The 25,345-nt window shown below is 38.5% G+C and overlaps 1 protein-coding gene across 3 annotated transcripts in view; it reads left to right on the forward strand.

Moving 5' to 3' along the window:
* Positions 1–461: 461 nt before the first annotated feature.
* SF3B1 (splicing factor 3b subunit 1) overlaps positions 462–25,345 on the forward strand; it is a 27,347-nt gene continuing 2,463 nt past the window's right edge. The window contains exons 1-23 of one of the 3 annotated variants that reach the window (XM_015813040.1): positions 548–575; positions 5,016–5,182; positions 5,374–5,475; positions 7,181–7,295; positions 9,083–9,162; positions 11,420–11,587; positions 11,906–12,143; positions 12,632–12,844; positions 13,291–13,412; positions 13,933–14,130; positions 14,220–14,321; positions 14,633–14,812; positions 15,523–15,609; positions 15,873–16,143; positions 16,976–17,121; positions 17,205–17,351; positions 17,951–18,076; positions 18,538–18,759; positions 21,939–22,121; positions 22,216–22,327; positions 22,415–22,535; positions 23,856–23,987; positions 24,614–24,886. In XM_015813040.1, coding sequence (XP_015668526.1) covers positions 548–575; positions 5,016–5,182; positions 5,374–5,475; positions 7,181–7,295; positions 9,083–9,162; positions 11,420–11,587; positions 11,906–12,143; positions 12,632–12,844; positions 13,291–13,412; positions 13,933–14,130; positions 14,220–14,321; positions 14,633–14,812; positions 15,523–15,609; positions 15,873–16,143; positions 16,976–17,121; positions 17,205–17,351; positions 17,951–18,076; positions 18,538–18,759; positions 21,939–22,121; positions 22,216–22,327; positions 22,415–22,535; positions 23,856–23,987; positions 24,614–24,886 — 3,533 coding nt within the window. The other 2 variants (XM_015813041.2, XM_015813042.1) reach the window with 2 other exon arrangements.

Raw genomic sequence — 25,345 nt, forward strand, 5'->3', positions numbered from 1 at the left:
GTTACCTCCTTAATTTCACACTCAGAGCAATCGAGGCTCCTCAAAACCTCCTCTCGCCTTTGAACAAATGACACCGCGTTTAAAATAATTACCTCCGAGTCAAACTCTCATCCAATCCAGCAAAGTCAGGATCAAGAGCCCAACACCTTAGCGTCAAATCTCTTGGTTGGACCGGGCAATAAAGTTTGAAAGTCTCGTTTAAATAGAAAGAAACCTATTCGTTTTGCCACCTATAAAGATCTCTGTATTTTTAACCTAACGGACACTTTTTCGGGACACACTCGCACCCAGCGGCCTTCCGAGAAGCAGGCGAAGGACGGGGCTATATACAAAGGGCAGAATTCCAAGAGCAGGGACCTCGTCTCTCTGTGCATTTGAGCGACTCTGCGCGTTTTGCGATCTACCGTTTTACTGGCCTTCCTTCCTCCCCGCCTGCGCGGGGAGCTTCCCTCGCAACCCCGCCCACTAGCGGAAGTTGACGTCGTTGCGAGAAGGCGCTCGGCGCCCCCTTCCATCTCGCTTCCCGTTTTTCTTCGAGCTCCACAAAATGGCGAAGATCGCCAAGACCCACGAAGGTAGGAAACGGTCGTGGCCGTCCACGTTTCGCCCGCGCCCCTTCTGGCCACGGCTCCTCGCCTTCCCTTTCAAACGGTCGCCCTCCATCGAGAAAGGTGCAGGGTGGGAGGAGAGCCGGGCGGTGAGCGGCTGGGTCTCCGGCGGGCCCGGGCCTGCGCGTAATGGCGTCGCGGGGCGATCTTCTCCGACTTGCGCGCTCCTTTCCGTCCGGCCCGTGTGTCTGTAGCTCCGAGGGGTAGGCCTGGAGGGCGGCTAGAGAAGTTGGGTGTGAGCTGGAAAGCAAAGGGCGTTAAGATGGGCCCGTAAGATACGAACATCTGTTTCTTTGCCACTTCGAAATAAGCGCCGTACCCTTTGGTGCCAGCTCACGGGATTAAAAGGGGAACGTTTTTGTTCGTTAAACGACGACGACGACTTTATTTTACAATCATGTTTTGTTATGAAACTGCGCGACTGGAGAACAATGTGCGCGAATGAGTAGATTCAGGTTGACGTGTTTGAACATAGGCCCGTTTTCTCTTTTAATGTTGGGCGGTCTGATGAAAGATCGCCTACTTTGAGGGGGAGCTCGTTGTTTAACGTAGGACGGTTAAAAGGTGCAAAAGGTTTACCAAGGGAATCTGCAAGTGACAGACGTGAGAAAGGGAGCTCAAAGTACGGGAGTGTGTGGTTACGGTTTTGAACTAGGATGAAGAAACCCCTAGTTTAGATTCACTCATAACAGTGGAAGCTCTCTCACGATAAATCATAGTTAGCGTTACTAGGTAGGTGTATGGTTTACTCTTAGTAAATTTATTAAGCATACTTTATTTAATAAATTAATAGGGTTACTAAGATAATGATTTACTCTCAATGAATGTATTAAACATACTCTACCTCACTGGGTTGTTATTGTTGAATTCTTGGAGAAAAAAATATGGACGTGGCAGGTTAAATCATACATACCGGTATGTATGATTTAACCTGCCTTTCTGAAGCAATTGTAAGCAATTATAAGGCAAAATGTTATTTGTATCTGTTATGTAAAGGTAGCCAGTTTGTAACCTTCCATATGTAGCATACCATATTGTAGGAATATAATTTGCAAGTGTAACTTTGGGCACATTTGGTATTCTTCATTTCTTGAGTGGCTTCTGTTAAGAGAGGACCTTGCAGGTCTTTTTACATTTTTCCTGCCTGGGTTATCTATGAACTTTCTATTTCAGATTGGCTTGTTCTTTTCAGTAGAAAGTTCAAGATGTATCAAACTAAGTTGAGCATCTTAAGTTTTGTTTTTTTTTTTAAGATAATGAGGAAATGGGTTTTTCACTTTAAACTCTACACATTATGTCATGAATGTTGGTTGATGAACATTGAACAGTGTTAAAGGTTTTAGGAAAACTAGAAATTATATAATTAGAAACAATTATAAAAATATTGGAAAAATTAAGTGCAAATTCAGTGTTCCCATTACGTAAAAAAGGAGCTGTTATTTATGTAATGGGGAAAATGATCAAAATAATTATTTAATAATTAGTTATCTACTAATTATGGCAGTCAGTAAATGTACCACATAATATATATTTTAAAATTAGTGCCATATGTGTAGAACTGATCAGAAGATATTTCATCATTCCCCCCCCCCCCAAAAAAAAAATAATTTAAAAATTTGAACTGGGAAGTATTTTTCATGGCATTAAGATTTCTGGAAATGGTACATCTATATCAGGCATGTCAAACTGGATGGGTCATGCCGAAACCGTGCCCACCCCATTGCCGGCAATGGGGAAAAAGTCCCGATACGTCGCAAGTTTGACATGCCTGATCTATATACTAAAATAGGTCAGGATGTGAAAACAAACATGGAGGGCAGGACCCAAGACAATTCTAAGCATAACCAACTTCTAGGCATGGAAAGGGAGCCAAATTTGGGGTAAATGTATTCTTTAATCAGCGGTTTGAGAATTTGCCTAATAGTCTGGTGAGTCAGTTTCTTTAATAGAAAAATGATTTAGTTTGGACATATGCCAAAAAATATTCAGGGAAAGATTAAAAATTATACAACTAATAAAGCAAAAGAGTTTGCTTTTTAATAAGTTGGTCTATTCATATTCAGAGCTGGATAAAAATAGTGAGTTTATTGAAATGCCTGGCTATCCATAGCTAGATATTCATGTATTCGTTGCTAGATACCTGACAGAACAATTAACCAGTGGAACAACCTGCCTCCAGAAGCGGTGAATGCTCTAACACTGGAGGTTTTTAAGAAGAGACTGGACAGTTTTTAAGAAGAGACTGGACAGTCATTTGTCTGAAATGGTATAGGGTTTCCTGCCTGAGCAGGGGGTTGGACTAGATGATCTCCAAGGTCCCTTCCAACTTTATTATTTATTTATTTATTTATTTATTTAAAAGAGCGTATCTGCATATCACATTAAGCAATAACTTTAAGAGTTCCTGCTTAACTGGGATTGATCAGAATGACAGGGTATTTTGCTCAGGTGCTTCCATTTGGCTGTTGCTGTCATGATAGATTGAAACCAATCAACCAAAGTGTACTATCTATGATGTCTGAATTCAGACTTCCAATTAGTTCCAGTCTTACAAATCAGAATTGAAAGTCATGAATAAAGATTCTAAAATGAATTCTAAGAACTAAAGTGATGCAAGCATAGCCTTTATTTATAGAAGTATGTTTCTTAATGTTCTTAAACAATGTGTTTTTCTCACTTCAGTGCATATGAGTAAAAGTCCTGGCATATAATACCTTCTCTGACAAGTTAGAAGAGCTTTAAGCTTTCGAAAATTATCTGTAACTTTTTTAATAATATGACCCATTATTTTGTTCTAAAATGTAATGGGTAGCATTTTTACAAAATTGGAATATTGGTTACCAGTAAGCCAGTTTGTTGTGGGGGGAGTTACTTAATTTTGCCAATGTTCAAGACCCAGGCCATAGGCACGGGGGTGAGCTCCTGTTACTTGTCTCAGTTCCTGCCAACCTAGCAGTTTGAAAGCATGCAAATGCAAGTAGATAAATAGGTACCACTTCAGTGGGAAGATAACACAGTCCGTACACCTTGGCATATAATCATGCCGACCACGTAACCATGGATGTGTCTTTGGACAACACTGGCTCCCTCAGCTAGGAAACAGAATTGAACATCGCCCCATAAAGCCAAACATGACTGGACAGGGAAAACCTTTATCTTTTTTACCTTGCCCTACTTGTTGAATGATATGCTGAAGAATCCTGTTAATTAAAAATTGGACATATGTGCTGCTGTTCTTTTGTGCATAAGAACAAATAAAACTTTTTCTCTCTTGAAAAATGTATTTTTGCATTATGGATGAATATGGAACTGGAATATATTCCAATATAACCTGGTTTAAGCAAAATATGGTTTAATATAGTATCATTGAATACATTTGGTTAGAACAGAATGCATTCCCCACATAATGTGAAGCTTAAGTTTTCTCTAAAAATGCTTTAATACTTGCTTTTCCTATGCATGGAGGGGAGGGCGAGCTGACAGTATAATCCATGGCTTATTAACTGTAAGCATTTGATGTATAGAGCAGGGGTCCCCAACCCCCGGTCCATGGACCGGAAGTGGGCCACGGCATGCCAGCAACCGGGCCGCACAAACAAGCAAAGCCCCATCTGCGGGATACAGGCAGCACACAAAACCACACCCCCTCTGGTCCATGGAAAAATCTCTCTCCACGTAACTGGTCTTTGGTGCCCAAAAGATTGGGGACCTCTGGTATAGAGTGATAGAAAGCAGATAGTTCCTGCTCTCCAACTCAAAATCTTAAAAAAGAGGGTAGAAAAACTAGGAAACGTTGAGACCAGTTCCTAATATGTTGGTATTTCCACTGTCTAACAATGCTAAAAATGCTGCTGTGGGACACCCAAAACTGATCGTCCTACAACACCATAACAGAAAAATGGATTCTGTTAGACTTCTTTGAGAAAGAAAAAACCCTAATTGTATGTGATGAATGAATGTAGGAGTTTTTTCCTGGGTGTTTTTTTTGTGTTTTCAGACAGTTGTCTGACTCAGGTTAGAGTGTAATTACACTCTGTCATCCAAACATTCATTATGGTTTATGGAGTAACACAAACCAAATTTGACTGGGAATAAAGGTAAACTTCTCAAAATCAGGATTAAGTGGCAGAATTTTCCCCAGAGAATAATTGTGCATTTGATGTTTTTCTAAGCATATTCATATAATTATTCTTAACACCAAGGTGTGTATGAGAACATTTGTCAAATTATACATTTAAATCTTACACAGAAATAGTATGTAAGTTCTCAAAATCAATTTTGCCAAGATTCACAAATTAAGTGGAGAAAAGATAAAGGTTATAGAAAAGGTCAATGTAATAATGCTTTCAGTGTGTTTATAAAATTGTTTTGAAATGTATATAATATTGGCTTGTAACTTTTTCACAGATATTGAAGCACAGATTCGAGAAATTCAAGGCAAAAAAGCTGCACTTGATGAAGCTCAAGGAGTTGGCCTTGATTCTACAGGGTATTATGATCAAGAGATCTATGGTGGAAGTGACAGCAGGTTTGCTGGATATGTAACTTCAATTGCAGCAACTGAACTTGAAGATGTAAGTGTAATTTATTTTAATTAGTAATAGCACAACTGCATTATTTAAAGACTTCATGGATTCAGTTGTTTAACAGTTATGCTTAAACAGTTCCATTTTTTTTTTTTTAAAGAAATCTTGAATTATTTTAGTACAAAAATATAGTCGATAAAAATAATGTTGATGTCTCCTAACCATCTTGATTTATGTAGGACGACGACGACTATTCTTCTACAAGTTTGCTTGGCCAGAAGAAGCCTGGGTATCATGCACCGGTGGCATTACTTAATGACATACCACAGTCAACTGAACAGGTGAATTTTAGAATATAGTAATGCAATAACATACAGAGGTATTATATATATAATAAATATGTAGAGCGTTGACAGCCCCTGCGCCAAGGAAAAAAAGAACAAGGGTCAATTGGGGTCAGCGGAATGCAGTGGCCTCTTTATCAGCTATCCTGTGCAGGGCGTCCAAAAGACCAAAGATGGAAGGAGTGTGATAGGTAGGGGAGGAATTGAAGTGGAGGCTGTTTGTGCAGGACAAAACAAATGTGAGGTCTTTGCCTAATGCAGCGGTTCTCAACCTATGGGTCGCGACCCCATTTGGGGTCGATCGACCATTTCATGGGGGTCGCCAAGCAAGGCTGTCCGCCATTTTTTTTTCCCTTTTCCGGTGGGTGCCTTACCTCCCTTGAGCTGGTGGTCGGCCTGCTCCGTCTCTGTCGCTTGCCAGCTACGCCTCGGCCGGCGCAGGGGGCGGAACCACGCATGCGCGGCGCTCCCGGGCAGGGAAAGTCCTCGACTTACGACCGGTTGGGTAGTCCTCGACTTACGACCGGTTTAGTCCTCGACTTACGACCGGTTTAGTCCTCGACGTACGACCGGTTTAGTCCTCGACTTACGACCGGTTGGGGGTTGCGGCATTAAAAAGGTTGAGAACCACTGGCCTAATGACTGCATGGTCCTGTCTTAATGACCACAGGAGGAATTGCTTCCACTAAGACAGTGGTGGCGAACCTATGGCACGGGTGCCAGAGGCGGCACTCAGAGCCCTCTCTGTGGGCACGCGCGCCATCGCCCCAGTCCTATGCCTTCAGCTGGGTTTTATAAAACCTTTTCGCTTTAGGACTCCGCCGCCGTGTACAAAAAAAAAGGTTCAACCAATCAGTCAATTTCAACTTCTCACTGGAAAAAAAAGATCTTGCAAAGTTGGAATTGATAGATTGAACTTTTTAGTCCCACCCAGTCTGCTGTTACCACTGCAGCCACGCCCACCCAATGGGCCACACCCACCAGGCACCCGACGATGCATAAGTGGGTTTTGGGTTGCAGTTTGGCCACTTGGTCTCTAAAAGGTTCGCCATCACTGCACTAGGAGGTGTGGTTATATGATTTCATTTAATGTTCACTTAACAACAGAAATCCTGGTCCCAATTACGATCATTAAGCAAGGACTACCTCTGATCGAGATAATTTATACATAAACAAGATTCCTTGTTTAGTAGAATATATTTTGATGGATCTGGGCACTTCATGCCACATCTGGTCCTTGGGTAGTCTTGTCCGACCCGTGTAAGATCAACTGGAAATTAGAAATCAAATATAAATAGTATGCCATTAACGTAATACAACTGCAATACTAATCACTACCCTTTTAGACTGTTGAAGCAATGTTAACTATAGCGACGTGAAGTGTTTTTTTTTAGCAGAAATTGTCTTCAGTTTGTCTATCTCCCATCTTTCCCCTGGTTCTCCAGAATGTCTTTCAACACTGCAGAACAGATTTTGAACATGATAGAATAATCTGTTCCAGTGGTTTACACCTTTGTAACAACAGTAGAATGGTGCTTTTGAATGCAACCATAGAAATGTCCTCATTCAGCAATACTTTCTAAGTATTATGATAGTATTACAATAAAATAAATAAACATGGTTTTTTATGTTGGTGGTGTTAAGGGAGAACTTTTACCTGTAACTTTTATTGAGAGTTGTGTCTTACTTATCTCACTTTTAGTATGATCCATTTGCTGAACATCGTCCACAAAAGATTGCCGATAGGGAAGATGAATACAAAAATCGGAGACGGATGATGATTATTTCCCCTGAACGTCTTGATCCTTTTGCAGATGGTAAATTATTTTAATTTTTCACTCAATTTTATCAGTTTTGTTTCCTTAAATTATCTTTAGCCCTTTGATTTCTGTTGGCATGCTTGAAAATTCAGGAGTTTTAGTTTATACACTTTGAAAGTTGTTTGAAATCATAGTTTGCCATTTTGTTCATCTTTTATAATACAGATTTTCTTTCCAGGTAGAAGGACAAGAAAATAATGAACCATTGCCATAGAAACACAAAGGGTTAAAGGTTTTTCTTTTCTTATTGCTTGGTTATATATGCTGTACTTTGAGTGATTTTAATATTTAGTGCTCAAGAATCTTCCAACTTACTGGATGCTTTCAATCCGAAAGTAGAATATAAAGAATCACTGCTTTTAAAATGGTACCTAACAAACTGGAGCAGTTGATTCTCACATTTTGAATTTTCAAGAAGTTAAGCTTAAGTGAAACAAAAGTAACATTTAAGAACATTTGTTACTTTTAGCAGTTCAGATATATTCTGATAAATTTTATAAACTTAGCTTAGTGCAAGGGGTATCTGTGGGCCTCATGGAAACTTTCCTTGGGTGAGTTAGTTTGCCATGGAACCTTAGAGCACCTGTTAATTAAAACTCTAACTGGTTGCAGGTTTTTGTAAATTAGCATTTCAGCCTGCATGAATTAATAGGGATATGGATTTTACTTGCTTAACTGTCATTGATATAAACATGTATTGTCAGAATTCACAGGCCCATACTAACTGTCCTTAATTTCTTTCCTACAGCAGTACTGCTATATGCCAGTCCTGTCTGCATTCTTAAGGGTGCAGTTCAACACATCCTGTGTAGATAATGGTGAAAAAGTATCCCAAAGGAAAGTCCTATCAAAGCTAGTGTCAGAATGACACTGCCAATTGGGCATTGATGTTCAGCATAGCAAATGTATTAAGAATTTTATTTTGACCTAAATACTTATGCTATACTACTGGTATAGCCAATCTGCACTTTAAAAATAGTGCTTCCTAGATAAGATTGTTACTATATGGCTGGGCTTCTGTAAATATTTGAAGTTAGAATAAATTTCAAGGTTCAAATTAATATTTATGATGTGGGGAAAGACTTTTTGCCTGTGAGTATCCTTATGGTAAAAACAGTGTACTGCAATCAGTTCACAGTTGTTATTATACCTTCAGAATAAGTGGGGGGAGAAATTGGGTGCTCTTAAAGTGAAGCCCTTTTAACATGCCTCCACAAACTAAGAATCTGGGGTTCAATGTCCAGATTCATCAAACATATACACTGATCTGTATGATGAAACAATTTGAGTTATTTAGGTTTACAGTAGTACGTATAGTCAGATATCATAGGCTTTATCAGCTTGAACAAGGTAATGTGTTGATTATAAATATCTTTCCAAAGTGTTACTAATGGTAAAGAGATAATTTTCTAGGCTTCTATTCTGCTGCTTGAAGTCAGAACTGCTGATGGAGACAAAGGCACGAAAGTGTACGTATTCCGGATTAGCAACCCAGGAACCCATCACTTCTGAAGACTCTTAACTGTGCTGTCATTTTATCATTCTTATCTCCTTTAAAATATTTGTTTTAAGCTGTTGTAGTTATGTTTGTGTTCAAACAGGTTAAATTGATCAGCAAAGTGAATAAAAGTAAGATACATATAATTTCTTAAAAATCAGTCAAAATATTAAAATTAATTGATTTTGAAATAAAATAAAGTTAGAATAGAGCAGTTTTAAAAGCCAACTTTTCTGCTTTTCTTGCACTTATTATGCTTTTGTCCTGTTGCTGTTCTCTTCTGCAGGTGGGAAGACACCTGATCCTAAAATGAATGCTAGAACATATATGGATGTTATGCGTGAACAACATTTAACAAAAGAAGAGGTTAGTAGGTTATGATTGTTATTCTTAAATTTCAGTTTTCATTTCTCTTAGGCAAGGCTTTCTTTAGTTCATGGCATGTTGAGGCAGTCCTGAAGAACCACTAGTATTGATGTCTCCTTTTGGTGTATTTCCTCTCTGCTTAATGACCACTACTTAGTTCTTGCAATGCTTTGGAAACAATACTTGAAAATATTGTAGGAAAATGTAATGATAGGCAACATACGGAGAGGTCCTTTAGGGCAGAGGTCCCCAACCTATGGGCCGCGGCTCACTACTGGGCAGTGGCCTCTTGACCACCAGGCTGTGTGAGTGGCTGGCATCTTGCATTAGTGCTAGCCTTGTGAATTTTGCGCCGGCGCTAGCCTTGCCGCAACCCCGGCACTGACAGCCCCATTTGTAGAGTGCACATGCTCATGGCCCTGTTCATGCGCACGCGCACGCACAGCCACGTTTGCATATATGTGCATGCATGCATAAAGGTGCCTGCCCCTCTGTTTCCCACCAGGCCGCCAACCCAGAATGGTTGGGGACCCCTAACATTAAAACTTATCAAAATCTAAAATATGAAATACAGATAATACGAGGGCAATTCAGAAATAAACCTCCATTTGGTTATCAGTGACAGGCAGTCGCAGATACAGAACTTTTATTATACACATTAGAAAATTACAACATTACATTACTTTTTGACATAATCACCATTCAAATTGAGGCACTTGTCATAACGTCTTACAAGGTTTGAAATTCCTTAGTAGCAGTCACTCAGCACCAAATCTGGGCTATTGGGGGGGGGTGGTGATCAAAAACATCCCAACAACTGCTTCAAAAGTATTTGGGTGTGTCTAGCGGTTTGCAGGCGAGCATTATCGTGAACCAACACCACACTGGAAGTGATGCCATAGAAAATCCTGCCAAATGTGAAGATGCCAAAGGAGTACTGCTAGTGAAGTTCATGGAGCGTGGTTCGACCATCAATTCAGACGTCTACTGTGAAACATTACGAAAACTCAGTTGGGCCATCCATAACAAGCATCAGGGCATGCTGAGTTCCGGTGTGGTGTTGGTTCGCCCGCACACCGCTAGACTCGCCCAAGAACTTTTGAAGCAGTTCCGTTGGGAAGTTTTTGATCACCTTCCTATAGCCCAGATTTGGCGCCGAGCAACTAATACTAAGGAATTTCAAACCTTGTAAAGACATTATGACAAGTGCCTCAATTTGAATGGCAATTATGTCGAAAAGTAATGTAATGTTTTCTAATGTGTGTATAATAAAAGTTCTGTATTTGTGAGTGTATGTCATTGATAACCAAACAGAGGGTTATTTCTAAATTGCCCTCGTATATAGTTAAATGAACATTTAAAAGCCTGGAGGACTGCCTGGCTTAACAAACTGATTAAAAATTCTGGCTTGGTATTGTACATGAAGTAGGTTGATTTGTCTGCTGAATAGATAATGCTTTGCCCAGGCCCACTTTAACTCATGGTTCAGATTCTCTTAGTATATATAAAAAGTTGTCGTTTGGCGTATTGTAAGTTCATAGAGGCACACACGCATGGACATACATAGTTCATTAACTGAAGTACATAAAGCATGTTTCAGCCACATATGTAAATATAATTTGGGCATAAATTATTCAGATAAATACTTGTTCAGATAAAAACAGTGATTTGCACTAGCCAGGAAATAATGTGCTAATTTGGAAACTCTAGACCAATATATTCTGTAGTTTGTTTCACATATGCCACTCTCTTTCTTTATATGCTTTGGGTCTATTCATTTGGGTATATAGGTAGTCGTCACTTAATAATGGTAATGGGACTGGAATTTCTGTTGCTAAGCAATGACATGCTGCTTAGTGGTAGCAATTCTGGTATTTGCCATTTGTTAAGCAAATCACCATTTGTGACAGCTTCCCCATTGATTTTCTTCTTGGAAGCCAATGGTGAAGGTCTTAAATGATGCTCACATGACCGTGGGGAGACTGACTAACATAAGTATGAGGACTGGTGGTAAATGCCACTTATACAGCACTGTTATGAGTTTGAACAGTTGCTGAATGCTGGTTAAAGGAGGATCATCTGTAATTGATTAATACCAATAATTAGAAATGCTCATCTGTAGAAATGTAGTAGCAGTCTTACCCTTACACCCCAAATTAAAATGTGGACCCATTTGGAAGATATGAATGTACCAATAACTTGGTGAACTTATTTTTCTGTTCACAGTATTTGATACATGATCTTTTCTCTTTAACAGAGAGAAATTCGACAGCAACTAGCAGAAAAGGCTAAAGCTGGTGAACTTAAAGTCGTCAATGGTGCTGCATCCCAGCCACCATCAAAACGCAAACGGCGTTGGGACCAGACTGCTGACCAGACTCCTGGTGCCACACCTAAGAAATTGTCTAGCTGGGATCAAGCTGAGGTAACATCTTAATGCATATTCTATTTTTTTATTCATTAACTTTGAATCTGCCAACTTAGAAATAAAATATATAGCGCTATATAGTGCTCAACAGATACCTCTTTCAAGCACGGACGATGTTCTTTTGTGACATTTGTAAATTAATCCATCAGTGCAAATGAATCTGCAGGTCTAAGCCTCAACATTTTTCAGAAGAAGAATGTATCCTGTCATTTGAAATAGACATAAGACTGTTGACTGAAAGATACGACAGATGTCTTTTTAAAAAGATGACATCTCAGAATACTTTTTCTTTAAACCCTATTTTGTTTTATTCAGACACCTGGACATACTCCGTCACTCCGCTGGGATGAAACACCTGGCCGTGCAAAGGGTAGTGAGACACCTGGAGCAACCCCTGGATCTAAAATATGGGATCCAACTCCTAGTCATACACCATCAGGAGCTGCAACACCTGGGCGTGGTGATACACCTGGTCATGCAACCCCCGGGCATGGAGGGGCAACTTCCAGTGCTCGGAAGAATCGATGGGATGAGACTCCCAAAACAGAAAGAGGTATTCTTTGTGGAACATAATGAAATACGTTTAATCTAATGTATCAATCAGTAAATTAGTCTATTATGTTTAGCAGATTATCTAATTTCAAATGAGGCCAACTTTTTATTTGGTATGCTGTTGGAAAGCATTTTGAGTTCAGGAGTTTCTATTCTATTAACTTGATTTGTCCCCCGAGTACAAATAAGTTTTAGCTATATCTTGATAACATATTGATACTTAAGCTAAAAGCCAAGTGTAAGTAACCTAATAAGCCACTTTTTAAAAAAATCATGTATTTCAGGTACATTGATGGAGAAACAGGACAATGTTGCATACTAGTATGCTCTCTGCATCTCAGTCCTGGAAATTAAAACTAATGACCCATTGCTTGGTTTGATTATTATGGATAAACCTGAGATTAGGTGGTTAGATATAAGTACTGTGAAAGTTTTTATTTCTATTCGTGAACTGAATTCAATTTTAAATGGTTGGATTTTGTTTTCCAGATACCCCGGGACATGGGAGTGGATGGGCAGAAACTCCTCGTACTGATCGAGGGGGGGATTCCATTGGTGAAACGCCAACTCCTGGAGCAAGTAAAAGAAAATCACGTTGGGATGAGACCCCGGCAAGTCAGATGGGTGGCAGCACCCCTGTATTAACACCAGGCAAAACACCAATTGGTACACCAGCTATGAACATGGCAACACCTACACCAGGTAATTTCAGTTGCCTTAACAGCCAAAAAACTAGTTATGTTTGCTAGATTCCGAGGTATTATATGAGAAGTGATCTTTTGCCAGTAGAATTTTTGTTATTCTTAAAGTTTAATTAAAGCGCACATGCATGCATCTGCTCTGCCCGACATTTGCCTTGAATAGGAACCTATCTGAGCATTCTGGAAATGGAAAAAGGAAAGTAGGGAACAAATGAAATCCTATTCTATAATCATAATTGCTTAATGTTGAACTTAGCCTGAATATCCGTCATACTTAACTAATGTCTCATATTTGTGCTTTACTCAAACTTCATAGTTATCAGGTGAAGTTAAAGCATTTTTGGAAACATAACTGCTTATAGCAATGGCTTGAAAACTTTGCCAAGAATTTAAAAAAATACGCATGTTGTCTCCATGTACTTAGTATATTGAATATATTCTTTATAGGGCACATAATGAGCATGACTCCTGAACAACTCCAAGCCTGGCGATGGGAAAGAGAAATTGATGAGAGAAATAGACCCCTTTCTGATGAAGAGTTGGATGCTATGTTTCCTGAGGGCTATCGGGTAAGGAATAAGCCTTGTACAATGTTAACGTCTCTCTTACAAGGTTCTTGTTTTAGGGAAACATAGGGAATGCTATATAAATCACCTTGAGCTTCTAGAACGGGTGTCAAACTGCCGGCCCACAGGCCGGATGCGTCATCCAGAAGCCACGCCCACCTCATTGCCGGTAATGGCAAAACCGGCCCAATAATGTTGTGCGACGTCATGTGACGTCGTGAGTTTGACATGTCTGTTCTAGAACAAGGGTGTCAAACTCGAGCATGTCACATGACGTATCGTGACTTTTTTGCCTTTGCGGAGCCAGGGTGGGCGTGGCCTGTGCATGACTCATCAGCCCGCGGGCCACCAGTTTAACACCCCTTTTCTAGAACAAAGGCAGTGTATAAATTAACAAATAACAAATCTAACAAATAAATTGAAACTATTCCTATAAAAAACATAGCTCTGAAGTTTTTCATTTTAAAGTATGAAATTCCTTTTTACTTCTGTAATGTGACTATGTGCTTATTTGTCCGTTCAGGTTCTCCCTCCCCCAGCAGGTTATGTTCCTATTCGTACTCCAGCTCGTAAACTTACAGCAACACCAACCCCCTTGGGTGGTATGACTGGATTCCACATGCAAACAGAAGACAGAACTATGAAGAGTGTCAATGACCAGCCCTCAGGAAATCTTCCTTTCTTAAAGCCAGATGACATACAATATTTTGATAAACTGCTGGTGAGTTCTTTGGACTGACAGTGTTGTGTTCTTTGGTGAAGGAATTCAAGTAAATATACATTAATCTTGTACATATATGACAATTACAGGTTGATGTTGATGAATCAACTCTTAGTCCAGAGGAACAGAAAGAAAGAAAAATAATGAAACTGCTTTTGAAGATAAAAAATGGCACCCCTCCAATGAGGAAGGTAAGATAAACTACTTCCTATATCAATGGCATTTTCCTTTTATCCCCACTTTTGGTTCATTTTTTCTTTTCTTTGCTCCCAGATTGCTTTCAGCTTTAAGATATGTGTGTGTGTATATATACATACATTTTGTTAATAAGCTGTTCTTCTGAAATATGCTTGTTTGTTTACGTGTCATAACTAAAATGCTTCCAATGTAGAAATGCACTGTGGTGTCAAATGTAACAGAAATGCAACTTTATAATTGATTATTTGACTTGGTGGAATTTTGGAATGAACAGACTATATGCTTTTTTCTTCCGCTTCCATAGGCCGCTTTGCGACAGATTACTGACAAAGCTCGAGAATTTGGAGCTGGCCCACTGTTCAATCAAATTTTGCCCCTTCTGATGTCTCCAACCCTTGAAGATCAAGAACGCCACTTGCTTGTTAAAGTTATTGACAGGATCTTATATAAGCTGGATGATTTAGTCCGGCCATATGTGCACAAGGTTTGTGTCTCTGAATACAGTATTTCAGTGTGTTACATACTTGATCAGAAGCCCACAGTTTTAGAATAGATACCTGCCTGTTGTAAACTCATAATTGTAACTATATTTTGCATGTAAATATAGAACAATACTGGCTATAATTGCTGTGTAACACTATTCTAGGATATAGGATTTCATGTGCAAGCTTCTGATCTTTGTGCAGTTTTGATTCAGGCACTTTTCCCTTGCCTTTCCTTTCTTCCAAATGACCGGAGAATTAACATCATGTAAAAACAGAGAAATGTGATTATAAGCTTTTTTTTTTTTTAAAGTGCTAGGTGTTGGCAGGTTTTTTTTTTTAGCAATTGGTTAAATGTATCATTTTAATAGGCTAAGAATTGAGATAATTGAACCATAATTTCTTCCACTCCCCAGCCACACTAGCAACAGAGAGTGAGCAGGCAAGCCACAGGTTTTAAACAATCCTTCAAAGGATTCTTTAGTGTTACCTATGAAATGCTGTCTTGTTAAATGATTAGTTCAGATAGTTTCAATATATATGTGGTATACAGTTTTCCAAAATTAACCTTTAAGTGGAATTCTAAGACCATCAAGTGTTTATCTTACAAGAGACTGAGGCTTCATTTGTGCTTGCAGAGTTAATATTACATTATTTGTATCAAACATTAAGAGTTTTAAAAGAGTTTTAACTTCCATTAAATTTCTTTTAGATTCTTGTGGTCATTGAACCTTTGCTGATTGATGAAGATTACTATGCTAGAGTGGAAGGCAGAGAAATAATTTCCAACCTGGCTAAGGTAATATATCTTTCTAATCTATTACGTTTATATTAACAGAAATTAGCTTAGAGGTGGAGGAACAGAGGTGCCAAATGGTTGTGTAGAATTTAAATTGATTTATAGATATGCACACACAATTGAGCTGTTAACGAGAATGTTTCACTTGAAGCCATATTCTATCACTGAAAAGTAACCAATGACAACAAAATATGGAACATGGGTGTTTATAGTTTTTGGTTTAAGGTTGGATTAACAGATTCTTATGTTTTGGGTCCATTCAGGCAGCTGGGCTGGCAACAATGATCTCTACTATGCGACCTGATATTGATAACATGGATGAATATGTTCGTAACACAACAGCTCGAGCTTTTGCTGTTGTTGCTTCTGCCCTAGGAATTCCATCCTTGTTGCCGTTTTTAAAAGCTGTGTGCAAAAGCAAGAAGTCTTGGCAAGCCAGACACACTGGCATCAAGATTGTGCAGCAGATTGCTATTCTAATGGGTTGTGCAATTTTACCCCATCTCAGGAGTTTGGTTGAAATTATTGAACACGGTAGGTGTGTTAAATGTGTTAGTTATACAGTGCTGTTGTTCTGTAACTATGGAATCGAATGATTTAGAATTGGATGTTAGTAATCTGTAACAAATGAAATAGATTAAAGCAGTCTTTTTCTCTATTTTGAAATGTAGCAGAGTCTTTACATTTAAGAATAAAACTTAACAGTTGATCTTTATCCAGTAAGAGAAGTTGCTTGGACCTCCCTTATTTAATAAAATAAATTAGATGAACATCTAACATCTTATTTAATATAAATTAGATGTTCTTTATCTGTTCCTTTAGCAGGAAAAATGCTAAAAAGCAGGCAGAACATTTATTAAATAAGGAAGGTTCAGACAACTTCTTTTACTGCTTTCAGAGAAAGGGAAAGTCTGTGTTCATCAGGTTTTTTTTCAGACATTAAAGGAACTGCTCTGCAGGGTTAATAATTTAGGATAATTTTTGAGATAACATTTGATGGGAAGTCAGCGACTGTCCTCCTCGAAGCCTAGTTCAGGGCTCTTCAAACTTGGCCCTTTTATGACTTATGGACTTCAACTCCCAGAATTCCTCAGCCAGCATGCCTGGCTGAGGAATTCTGAGAGTTGAAGTCCACAAGTCATAAAAGGGCCAAGTTTGAAGAGCCCTGGCCTAGATGATGGCAGCTTTGGATGAACATGACTGCAGATGGAAAGTCTGCAGCAGTTACTTAAGTCTTATAAACTTTGGGATAGACAGACCAGCAGCAGAGGCTTTGTGAGTTTTTAAAAATGGCAGCTTAGTTACAAATTTTCCTTTCTCTATAATATGTCTGAAATATAGAACAAACTATGTATTTGTTTTGCAGGCTTGGTGGATGAGCAACAGAAAGTACGCACCATTAGTGCTTTAGCCATTGCTGCTTTAGCCGAAGCAGCAACCCCATATGGCATTGAATCATTTGACTCTGTTCTAAAGCCCCTCTGGAAAGGCATACGTCAACACAGAGGAAAGGTATGTCTGATTTAACATCAGTCAGGTAATATTAGTTAACAGGTGGTGTTATTTATAATAATATTTGTTTTATATATTTTTAGGGTCTGGCTGCTTTCTTGAAAGCCATAGGTTATCTTATTCCACTTATGGATGCAGAGTATGCCAACTACTATACCAGAGAAGTAATGCTAATTCTTATCAGAGAGTTTCAGTCTCCTGATGAAGAAATGAAGAAGATTGTGTTGAAGGTACGTGAGTATATTTGAACATAGAAGAATTTGTTGGATTCTGCTTTGTTCAGCTGGTAGAAACCTCGACATCAGGAGGTAAAGAAAAATATGACTCCAAGATGCATAAAAGTAGAGAGGTATACATAAATGTAGAGATGGTGGTAAAACTGTGAGAACTTCAGTTTCTTAATAAAAATATTCATGATTAGCACCTACATTTTAGCTGAAGAATTAGACTTCACAATATTAAAAGGATGTTGATATGTTTCTGTCCATTATCCAAATAATGCTGAAAGAGATTCTGAAATAAAGCTATAGCAGCTTTTTAAAATTGGCTAATAAAGTAGTAGTTGAGCTGGATTTCGAACTAATTGGTTTCTGAGGAGATTCTAAAGATTGTTAATGTAAATATAAGAAGCTTGTAATGCTCTGGATTTTGCTAAATTCGCAGCTCTGCATTAGTATAATCACTACACATAATGCAAAAACATTCAGTGTTGCCCATTCTTGCTGTAATGCTCCTTCAAATAATTATTTGAGATGCATGCAGCATACTTGGTAGAATAACATTTTTACTTTCTGGGAAATTTTACACTAGCTTGTCTTTTTTTTTGCAGGTGGTAAAGCAGTGTTGTGGCACAGATGGTGTTGAAGCAAACTACATTAAAACAGAAATTTTGCCTCCATTTTTCAAGCATTTCTGGCAGCATAGAATGGCATTGGATAGAAGAAATTATAGACAGGTATTACTATTATTGACACCAGTACAGTAAGCACATTTTAGCAGAAATTCCTAATAATTACATTGAGTAGAATATAGATAAAATTAAAGAATGCTTATTATTGGACAAAATTTAATTCAAATTGCTAGGAAGTGGCATTGGGAATATCCATTGAGGTGGTTTAGCAGAGATAATCAGCTTAGAAGAAAGATAAAAAGAAATAAATACTGTGTACCTGATACATATATACTCTAAAGGGGAAGGAAATGGGGGGGGGTGTGTCCCCTCATGTTTTACTTTGCCGTTGGTTACCTGTTACATGGCAGCTAATTTGTGATAGTATCTAGTGTACTTTTCAAAGATCGAGATGTATCCATTTTGCCTTTATCCTTAATGCATTATTTTTGTTTGGAAATGTAATTGAGATGGTTCTAGATTTCTAAATTGATCATTGATTCCACAAACTTTTGTGTTCGTTGTAGTTGGTTGATACAACTGTGGAGCTTGCAAACAAAGTTGGAGCTGCCGAAATTATTTCCAGGATTGTGGATGATCTGAAAGATGAAGCTGAGCAATATAGAAAAATGGTTATGGAAACTATTGAAAAGATCATGGGGAATCTGGGTGCAGCTGACATTGACCACAAGTTGGAAGAACAACTTATTGATGGTATTCTATATGCTTTCCAAGAACAGACTACAGAGGTATATGAATAAGAGATATTTTGGATTCAGATTATGACAAATATTAGGAAATGTTGGAAAGATATCAGATATTTATGCCATCAAAAGTTTCTTGATTTTTGCAGGTGGCAAATCTAATAAATTTTAGAGATACACATAGTCTGTATAACTAGATAACATTTCATCTTTCATTAGGGCTATGCTTGGACTGAGATAAACTATTCTCTGCCCCAGTAAATACTTAGCATCTTTTTCGTGATGGGGAAAAAGATTTTCTTCATCTAATACTTCCTGCTTTTGGGGTCAGCTTAGTCCTTTTTTCAGTAGAATAGAATCAACATTAAAATTCGCAAATAGAAATAGCCCTGTACCAAATTCTCTTTTTTTATAACATTTTATTAATTTTCCAGTTTTACATTTAAGTATTTAAAAAGCAATGTGGTGACTGGGTTAATAAACAGTTCGATAACAAAATCTTTAGTGCAAATCTCAGGTTACAACATCAGATATTTCTTCTCTTTTTCCCTTAACATTTACTGTCTCGTATTCAAGCTAGTACAATTCTAGTTATATCAACTCAATAAAAACATCATTAATACATTTATCAATAAATTTTTAGCTTATACATATCTTAATTACATTCAATCTTCATAAACAATCCATATCCTGTTATTCCAATTTAACCTCTGATATTTATAATTTTCAGGCTTTGGGTAACCAAGATTTCCCTTGTCTCAATTCATAACAAAATATAATATCCAAAATACACATTTTATCTATTTGAATATAATCTTGTTCTATTTCCTAAAAGTTGTCTATTTCCCATAATTAAATCATCTATTTAATAATACAATATCCCCTTTAATAAATCAAAACCATTATGTATATTACCAGGGTTAATCAATAAATCAAACATATTCATGATAATTCATTTTCTTTGCCCTTTTGGGTCTAATTTTTAAATATTAAACAGATAAAATCCTTATTTTCAACTAATTTGCAAGTATTTTAAATCTAATAACCAAAAATCCCCTTATCTCAACATGTCCCTTTAACCCTCTAATTAATAAGATGAAATCCCCTCTAGTAAGTCAAAACCCCAATTTTCTTCAACCTTATTCTGGCATTCTTCCTTTGCCAACTAGGCTTCCACATCAGTGCTTTTAGATCATCAAGTAGATCTTCCTCTATTATTGTATATGTTATTTGAAACGAAGGAGACCATTTAATTGCCAGTTTTCTGGAAGGACTAGCCCATTTTTATTCGTTAAATTGTCTCCCTGTTATTCCAGTTCCCCATGTTTGCTCTAATATATTTATCTTCCATTCAATCTGTTCTTCTTTCTCAAATTTCTTCTGATTTATTTAGAAAGTCATTTCCATTTTCAGTGTTGTCACTTCCTTGTCTGGATTTTCCATCAGCTGTATTTGTTGATCAATTGAGTCCTCTGTCTTAGTATTTGATTGTCCCACTTCTGTTATCTTCTGCCCTTATTGGTTCTTTGGTTGTAATCAAAGTTTGGATTTGTGTATCTAAGCTGGCATCTTGATCTTTTATGTTAGATCTTATTCTATCACAAGGTAAGAGAATGGTTTCATGTATTGCTTTCAACATAGAAATAATCTTTTCCTGGTCTTCATCCATCTCTTCCACATGTTTATAAATAGTCTTTCTAGTAAAAGTTGTTTGTCAAGCAAAATTTTATAGTCCAAGTATTTCAACATCTCAGATAGTGACCAATATTCCTCAAGTAAAGAGATAGGAAAGCAATTTCCCACATACAACTATGAAAGTCAGTAAAGGTTTACATTCACAGTTCCAGTAGGCCAGTTATGCCACCCAGCTGTTCTCTTACAGCTAAGTCTTTCACAGGTGGTGCCAAGGTCAGAAAAGTCTTATCTAAGGTCTGGGCTCCAAGCCAAATCTCTTTTAGGAAATAACAAATTGTAATACCAAACTTCACCACAAGATGACACTGATGCCATTTAAGGTTTTTTAAGTCCAAATTTTTTCTAATCCTTTATCCAATTTTATTTCTTTTTTGTAGATAAAAACAAGAGTCTCCAGTAAAAGTAGGAAAACGTTTGGTCCCCAAGTTTCAGAAACATATAAATCCAATTATATTAAAATTCTTCTTTTAATGCTTTGATTCCCCTGGGTAGTCAGACATCGCTATTCTTAGAGGGTGGGATAGAAAATCTCTTCCCTCTCTCCTCGCAAGGGGATAGATATTCTGAACAGCTTTTACAGGAAGAGAAGGTAAAGAGAAGATCAGATTTCACCCAGTTTTATCCGTGTTGCTTTCGAAGTGCTTGATAGTGAGTTTGACTTCGGCTGTCTGCAGCCTAATGACGGGCCATATTGCTATGGCCGGTCTTTCCTCCGTCAGTTGGGAGGGCTGCTCTGGATCAAGCGGAAGGGCTGCCGTCCTCCTGCGATCAAGCAAGGGTCCCCTCCTTGCTCGTCGCCCCTACAGGGCAACTTTTGACCCTTTCCAGGGTCCCCCAGTGAAGAGAAATCGGACATGGAAGACGGAGCTCGCCTTCCAAACGTCCACGGCGACCGCGTTGGCAAACCGGAAGTCCCCAAATTCTCTCTTTGATGGCCATCTTTGCTAAGCACTCTCAAGATGGAATTGATCTATTTCAGTATAAGGGCTGGAGTTAAGTTGTAAAAATTCTTCTTGCATTATCATTTTGCTAATATATTAGAGGACTGCAGTTCTAGTACTTGTAATATTTCTTGCTCATCAAGTCACTTCAAAAGATGACAGCCCAGAATTTAATCTTGCCAGTGTCAACTCTGCAAATGAGCCTGGCTGCAGCCATTTCCCCCCCTCATTTGAGGGGATGGATGGGGCTTGCCCAGGTCACCTGTTACTCCTGACTAGGCACTGGGTGTTCTATAAGAAAGCCCGCCAATTACATTTATTGGGGAACTTAGTCACTTACATAGTTTTGCGGGTGGGAACTTTATGCTTTGTAACTGGGGAATTGTTATGGGGTATTCAGAGTTGGTTTCACTTTTGACCATGCTGATAATTTGTAATTAATAAACATGTTCTTTGAGGGATTTCCAAGCCTCAGAATTCTGCTTTAATCGTCTCTGTCTGTTGGAACCATGACAGCCAGATTGTGACAATAAAAATCACAACTGTCAGATAATATTTTAACACTGTTCTATTTTTTTTTATTGATAGGACTCAGTGATGTTGAATGGCTTTGGTACAGTGGTAAATGCTCTTGGCAAGCGAGTGAAACCATACTTACCCCAGATCTGTGGTACCGTGTTGTGGCGTTTGAACAACAAATCAGCCAAAGTGAGACAGCAAGCTGCCGACCTGATATCTCGTACTGCAGTTGTCATGAAAACCTGTCAAGAGGTATTCACTGTTTGCTATCTTTTTCCATAAACATCTGCTGTTGGTTTAAAGTTGTTGGATTCTAAGTATATTTTTCTTTGTCTTTTGGTCCTAGGAAAAATTGATGGGCCACTTGGGTGTGGTATTGTATGAGTATTTGGGTGAAGAATATCCTGAAGTACTGGGCAGTATTCTAGGAGCTCTTAAAGCCATTGTGAATGTCATAGGTAAGTATGTGACTTATGGTTAGAATGACATTTTTACTTTGAAAAACAGAAATGGAGATTAAATGTATTGTTTCCCACATTTAACAGGTATGCACAAAATGACTCCTCCAATTAAAGATCTGCTGCCAAGACTCACACCTATCTTGAAGAACAGGCATGAAAAAGTACAAGAGAATTGTATTGATTTGGTTGGACGTATTGCAGACAGGTAAATTCATTTGTGGCACAACATTATAAACTGTTAAATATGTCTTACAAATAAAAAGACTTCTTAAAATGAATTCATGCAGGTAATCCTTGACTTACAACAGTTCATTTAGTTGTAATGCACTGAAAAAAAGTGGCTTAAGACCACTTTTTCGACTGTTGGAGCATCCCCAATGGTCAATATGATTAAAATTCAGATGCTTGGCAATTGACTTATATTTCTGATGGTTGCGGTGTTCTGGGGTCATGTAATCACCTTTTGCAACCTTCTGACAAACAAAGTCAGTGGGGGAAGCCAGATCCCCTTAACAACCATGTTACTAACTTAATGACTGCAGTGGTTCTCATAACAACTGTGGTAAGAAAGATTGCAAAATGGAGCAAAACTCACAACTGTCTCACTTAGCAACAGAAATGTTGGGTTCAATTGTCTTAAGTCTAGGACTACCTATACAGAGTTTATGAAATCTGAATGTTCTGATGAAGACCATGTGCCTACTGTCAGTGCCTCATTAAGTACCTTCCATCGTTGCTTTTCCCTCAAAATTTAGCAGTGCGTTTCAAAGACAGAGAAAATTTCCAGCTTGCTGACTGCTGTATCTATTCAAGAGAAGTCAGAACAAGGCCGCTCTCCTTCCTAGAAATCCCATCTTATTCATTGCCTTTCTCTGTCTAGAGGAAAGCACAGAAAGACTTTAGCATAAAGAGAGTGGTTGCATCTGTCAGGATAGAGAATGCCCTCTTGAAGAGATGCTTTGGTTTAGAGGTTAGGGTTTTGGGGAAGGAAGCCCTCTCTATAGATCAGGGGTGTCAAACTCAATTTCACTGAGGGCCGCATCAGCATTGCGGTTGCCCTGGGGGGCCCGGGTGGGTGTGGCCAGAGTGGGTGCAGCCTATTGGGTGGGCGTAGATGGAGTGGGTGTGGCTACTGGGTGGGCGTAGCCAGTTCTACATCATTCGTGTCAAGGGTGCCTATGGGGGCCTGGGCAGAAGTGGGACAGATCTGAGGGTCTCTGGCAGAAGGGCGTGGGATTGGGGCAAGTGCCAAGGCATGGTCCATCAGGGCAAGTGCCAAGATGGCCACCACAAAATTGTACATTGGCTCCCAGCTGGCCAGGGCCAAGGCAGCGGGGGCCGTTCCCTCACTGTTTCCAGGATGGCTTCGCGGGCCACATGAAACCACTTTGCGGGCCGCATCCGGCCCCCGGGCCTTGTGTTTGACATGTCTGCTATAGATGATCTCCACTATTTCACTTAATTTGGCAAGTGTATTTAAATGTTCTTTATTACTATTATTAATACCATTTCCTCTTTCTTCCAGAGGGGCAGAATATGTTTCTGCAAGGGAATGGATGAGGATTTGCTTTGAATTGCTTGAGTTGTTAAAAGCACATAAGAAAGCTATTCGAAGAGCTACTGTGAATACATTTGGTTATATTGCAAAAGCTATTGGGTAAGTATAAGCTTCCTGTACTGGTTTGTTTAAATGGGGAATGAAAAGTTAATGCTACAGTTAACACCACTGTGATTATATCTATTTGATTGCTAGTGGTAAGACATTCTCACGTGAAACATTTCTCCTAGCTTAGATTTTGTGTGTTTATCTAGAAATGAACTTCTTGAGCATTTAAGCAGAATCTAACATCTGAACCAGAAGAGGGTATTTAATGTAATCTTGTGGCAGAATTGGAAAGAAAAAACTAGAGGAATAGAATGAGAAGAGGAATTATGTTAGCAATAAAAAAAACCTGATAATCTGGCTGCACATTATATGTAATAAAATTCTGGATGGATTAATTATAAGCAATTAGAGTTTTTACCAAGGAAAATACTGTGTATCAGAAATTATCACATGAACTCCCCCATGATTTTTGTAAGCTTTTGTAATAATTATATATAAAGTTACTTATTTAGTTACCCATGACTTTGTAAGTTTACTCTTTTCAAACTTTTCTGTCAACAAAACTACAAGAAATCTTTTCTTGAGAAGGATTCATTGTGTGGATAAGCAGGCAGGCAGCCAGGCAGATAGATTTCTAACTGTAATTCTCTAACATTTTTATCTTTCCCTTATTTTAGACCACATGATGTGCTGGCAACCCTGCTAAATAATTTGAAAGTACAAGAACGACAAAACAGAGTGTGTACAACAGTGGCAATTGCTATTGTGGCTGAAACCTGTTCCCCTTTTACAGTACTGCCTGCCCTTATGAATGAATACAGAGTTCCAGAGTTGAATGTTCAGAATGGTGTATTAAAATCTCTTTCTTTCCTATTTGAATATATTGGAGAAATGGGAAAAGACTACATTTACGCTGTTACCCCTTTACTTGAAGATGCTTTAATGGACAGGTAATTTTTCCCCTCCACACTATTTTTTGTTTCTTTTGCTCTTATTTGCCAGGTTATAGTAAACCTAGTAATTACTAAGCCAATTACTTAGGTTCATGATTGTGACGGTGCGGAAGGACCACAGAGATGATCTCATTGAGATGTGAAATTCTTGAGATAGCTGAAAAATGTGGTTTTCTGTTTCTTGGACATGAGGAATATACATATATGTAATAATTACTCTTAGACCTCCCTTATGTATTTAAATAAATGAATCATTAGTATATTTGAGAGTTATTCTACAGTATATAGCTTTTGTTTAAATCAGTGGTTCTCAACCTTTTTAATGCCGTGACCCCCAACCGGTCGTAAGTCGAGGACTAAACCGGTCGTACGTCGAGGACTAAACCGGTCGTACGTTGAGGACTAAACCAGTCGTAAGTCGAGGACTACCCAACCGGTCGTAAGTCGAGGACTTTT

This window comes from Protobothrops mucrosquamatus, unplaced genomic scaffold, assembly GCF_001527695.2.
Source record: "Protobothrops mucrosquamatus isolate PMUCROS unplaced genomic scaffold, P.Mucros_1.0 scaffold129, whole genome shotgun sequence".
Classification (NCBI taxonomy): Eukaryota; Metazoa; Chordata; class Lepidosauria; order Squamata; family Viperidae; genus Protobothrops; species Protobothrops mucrosquamatus.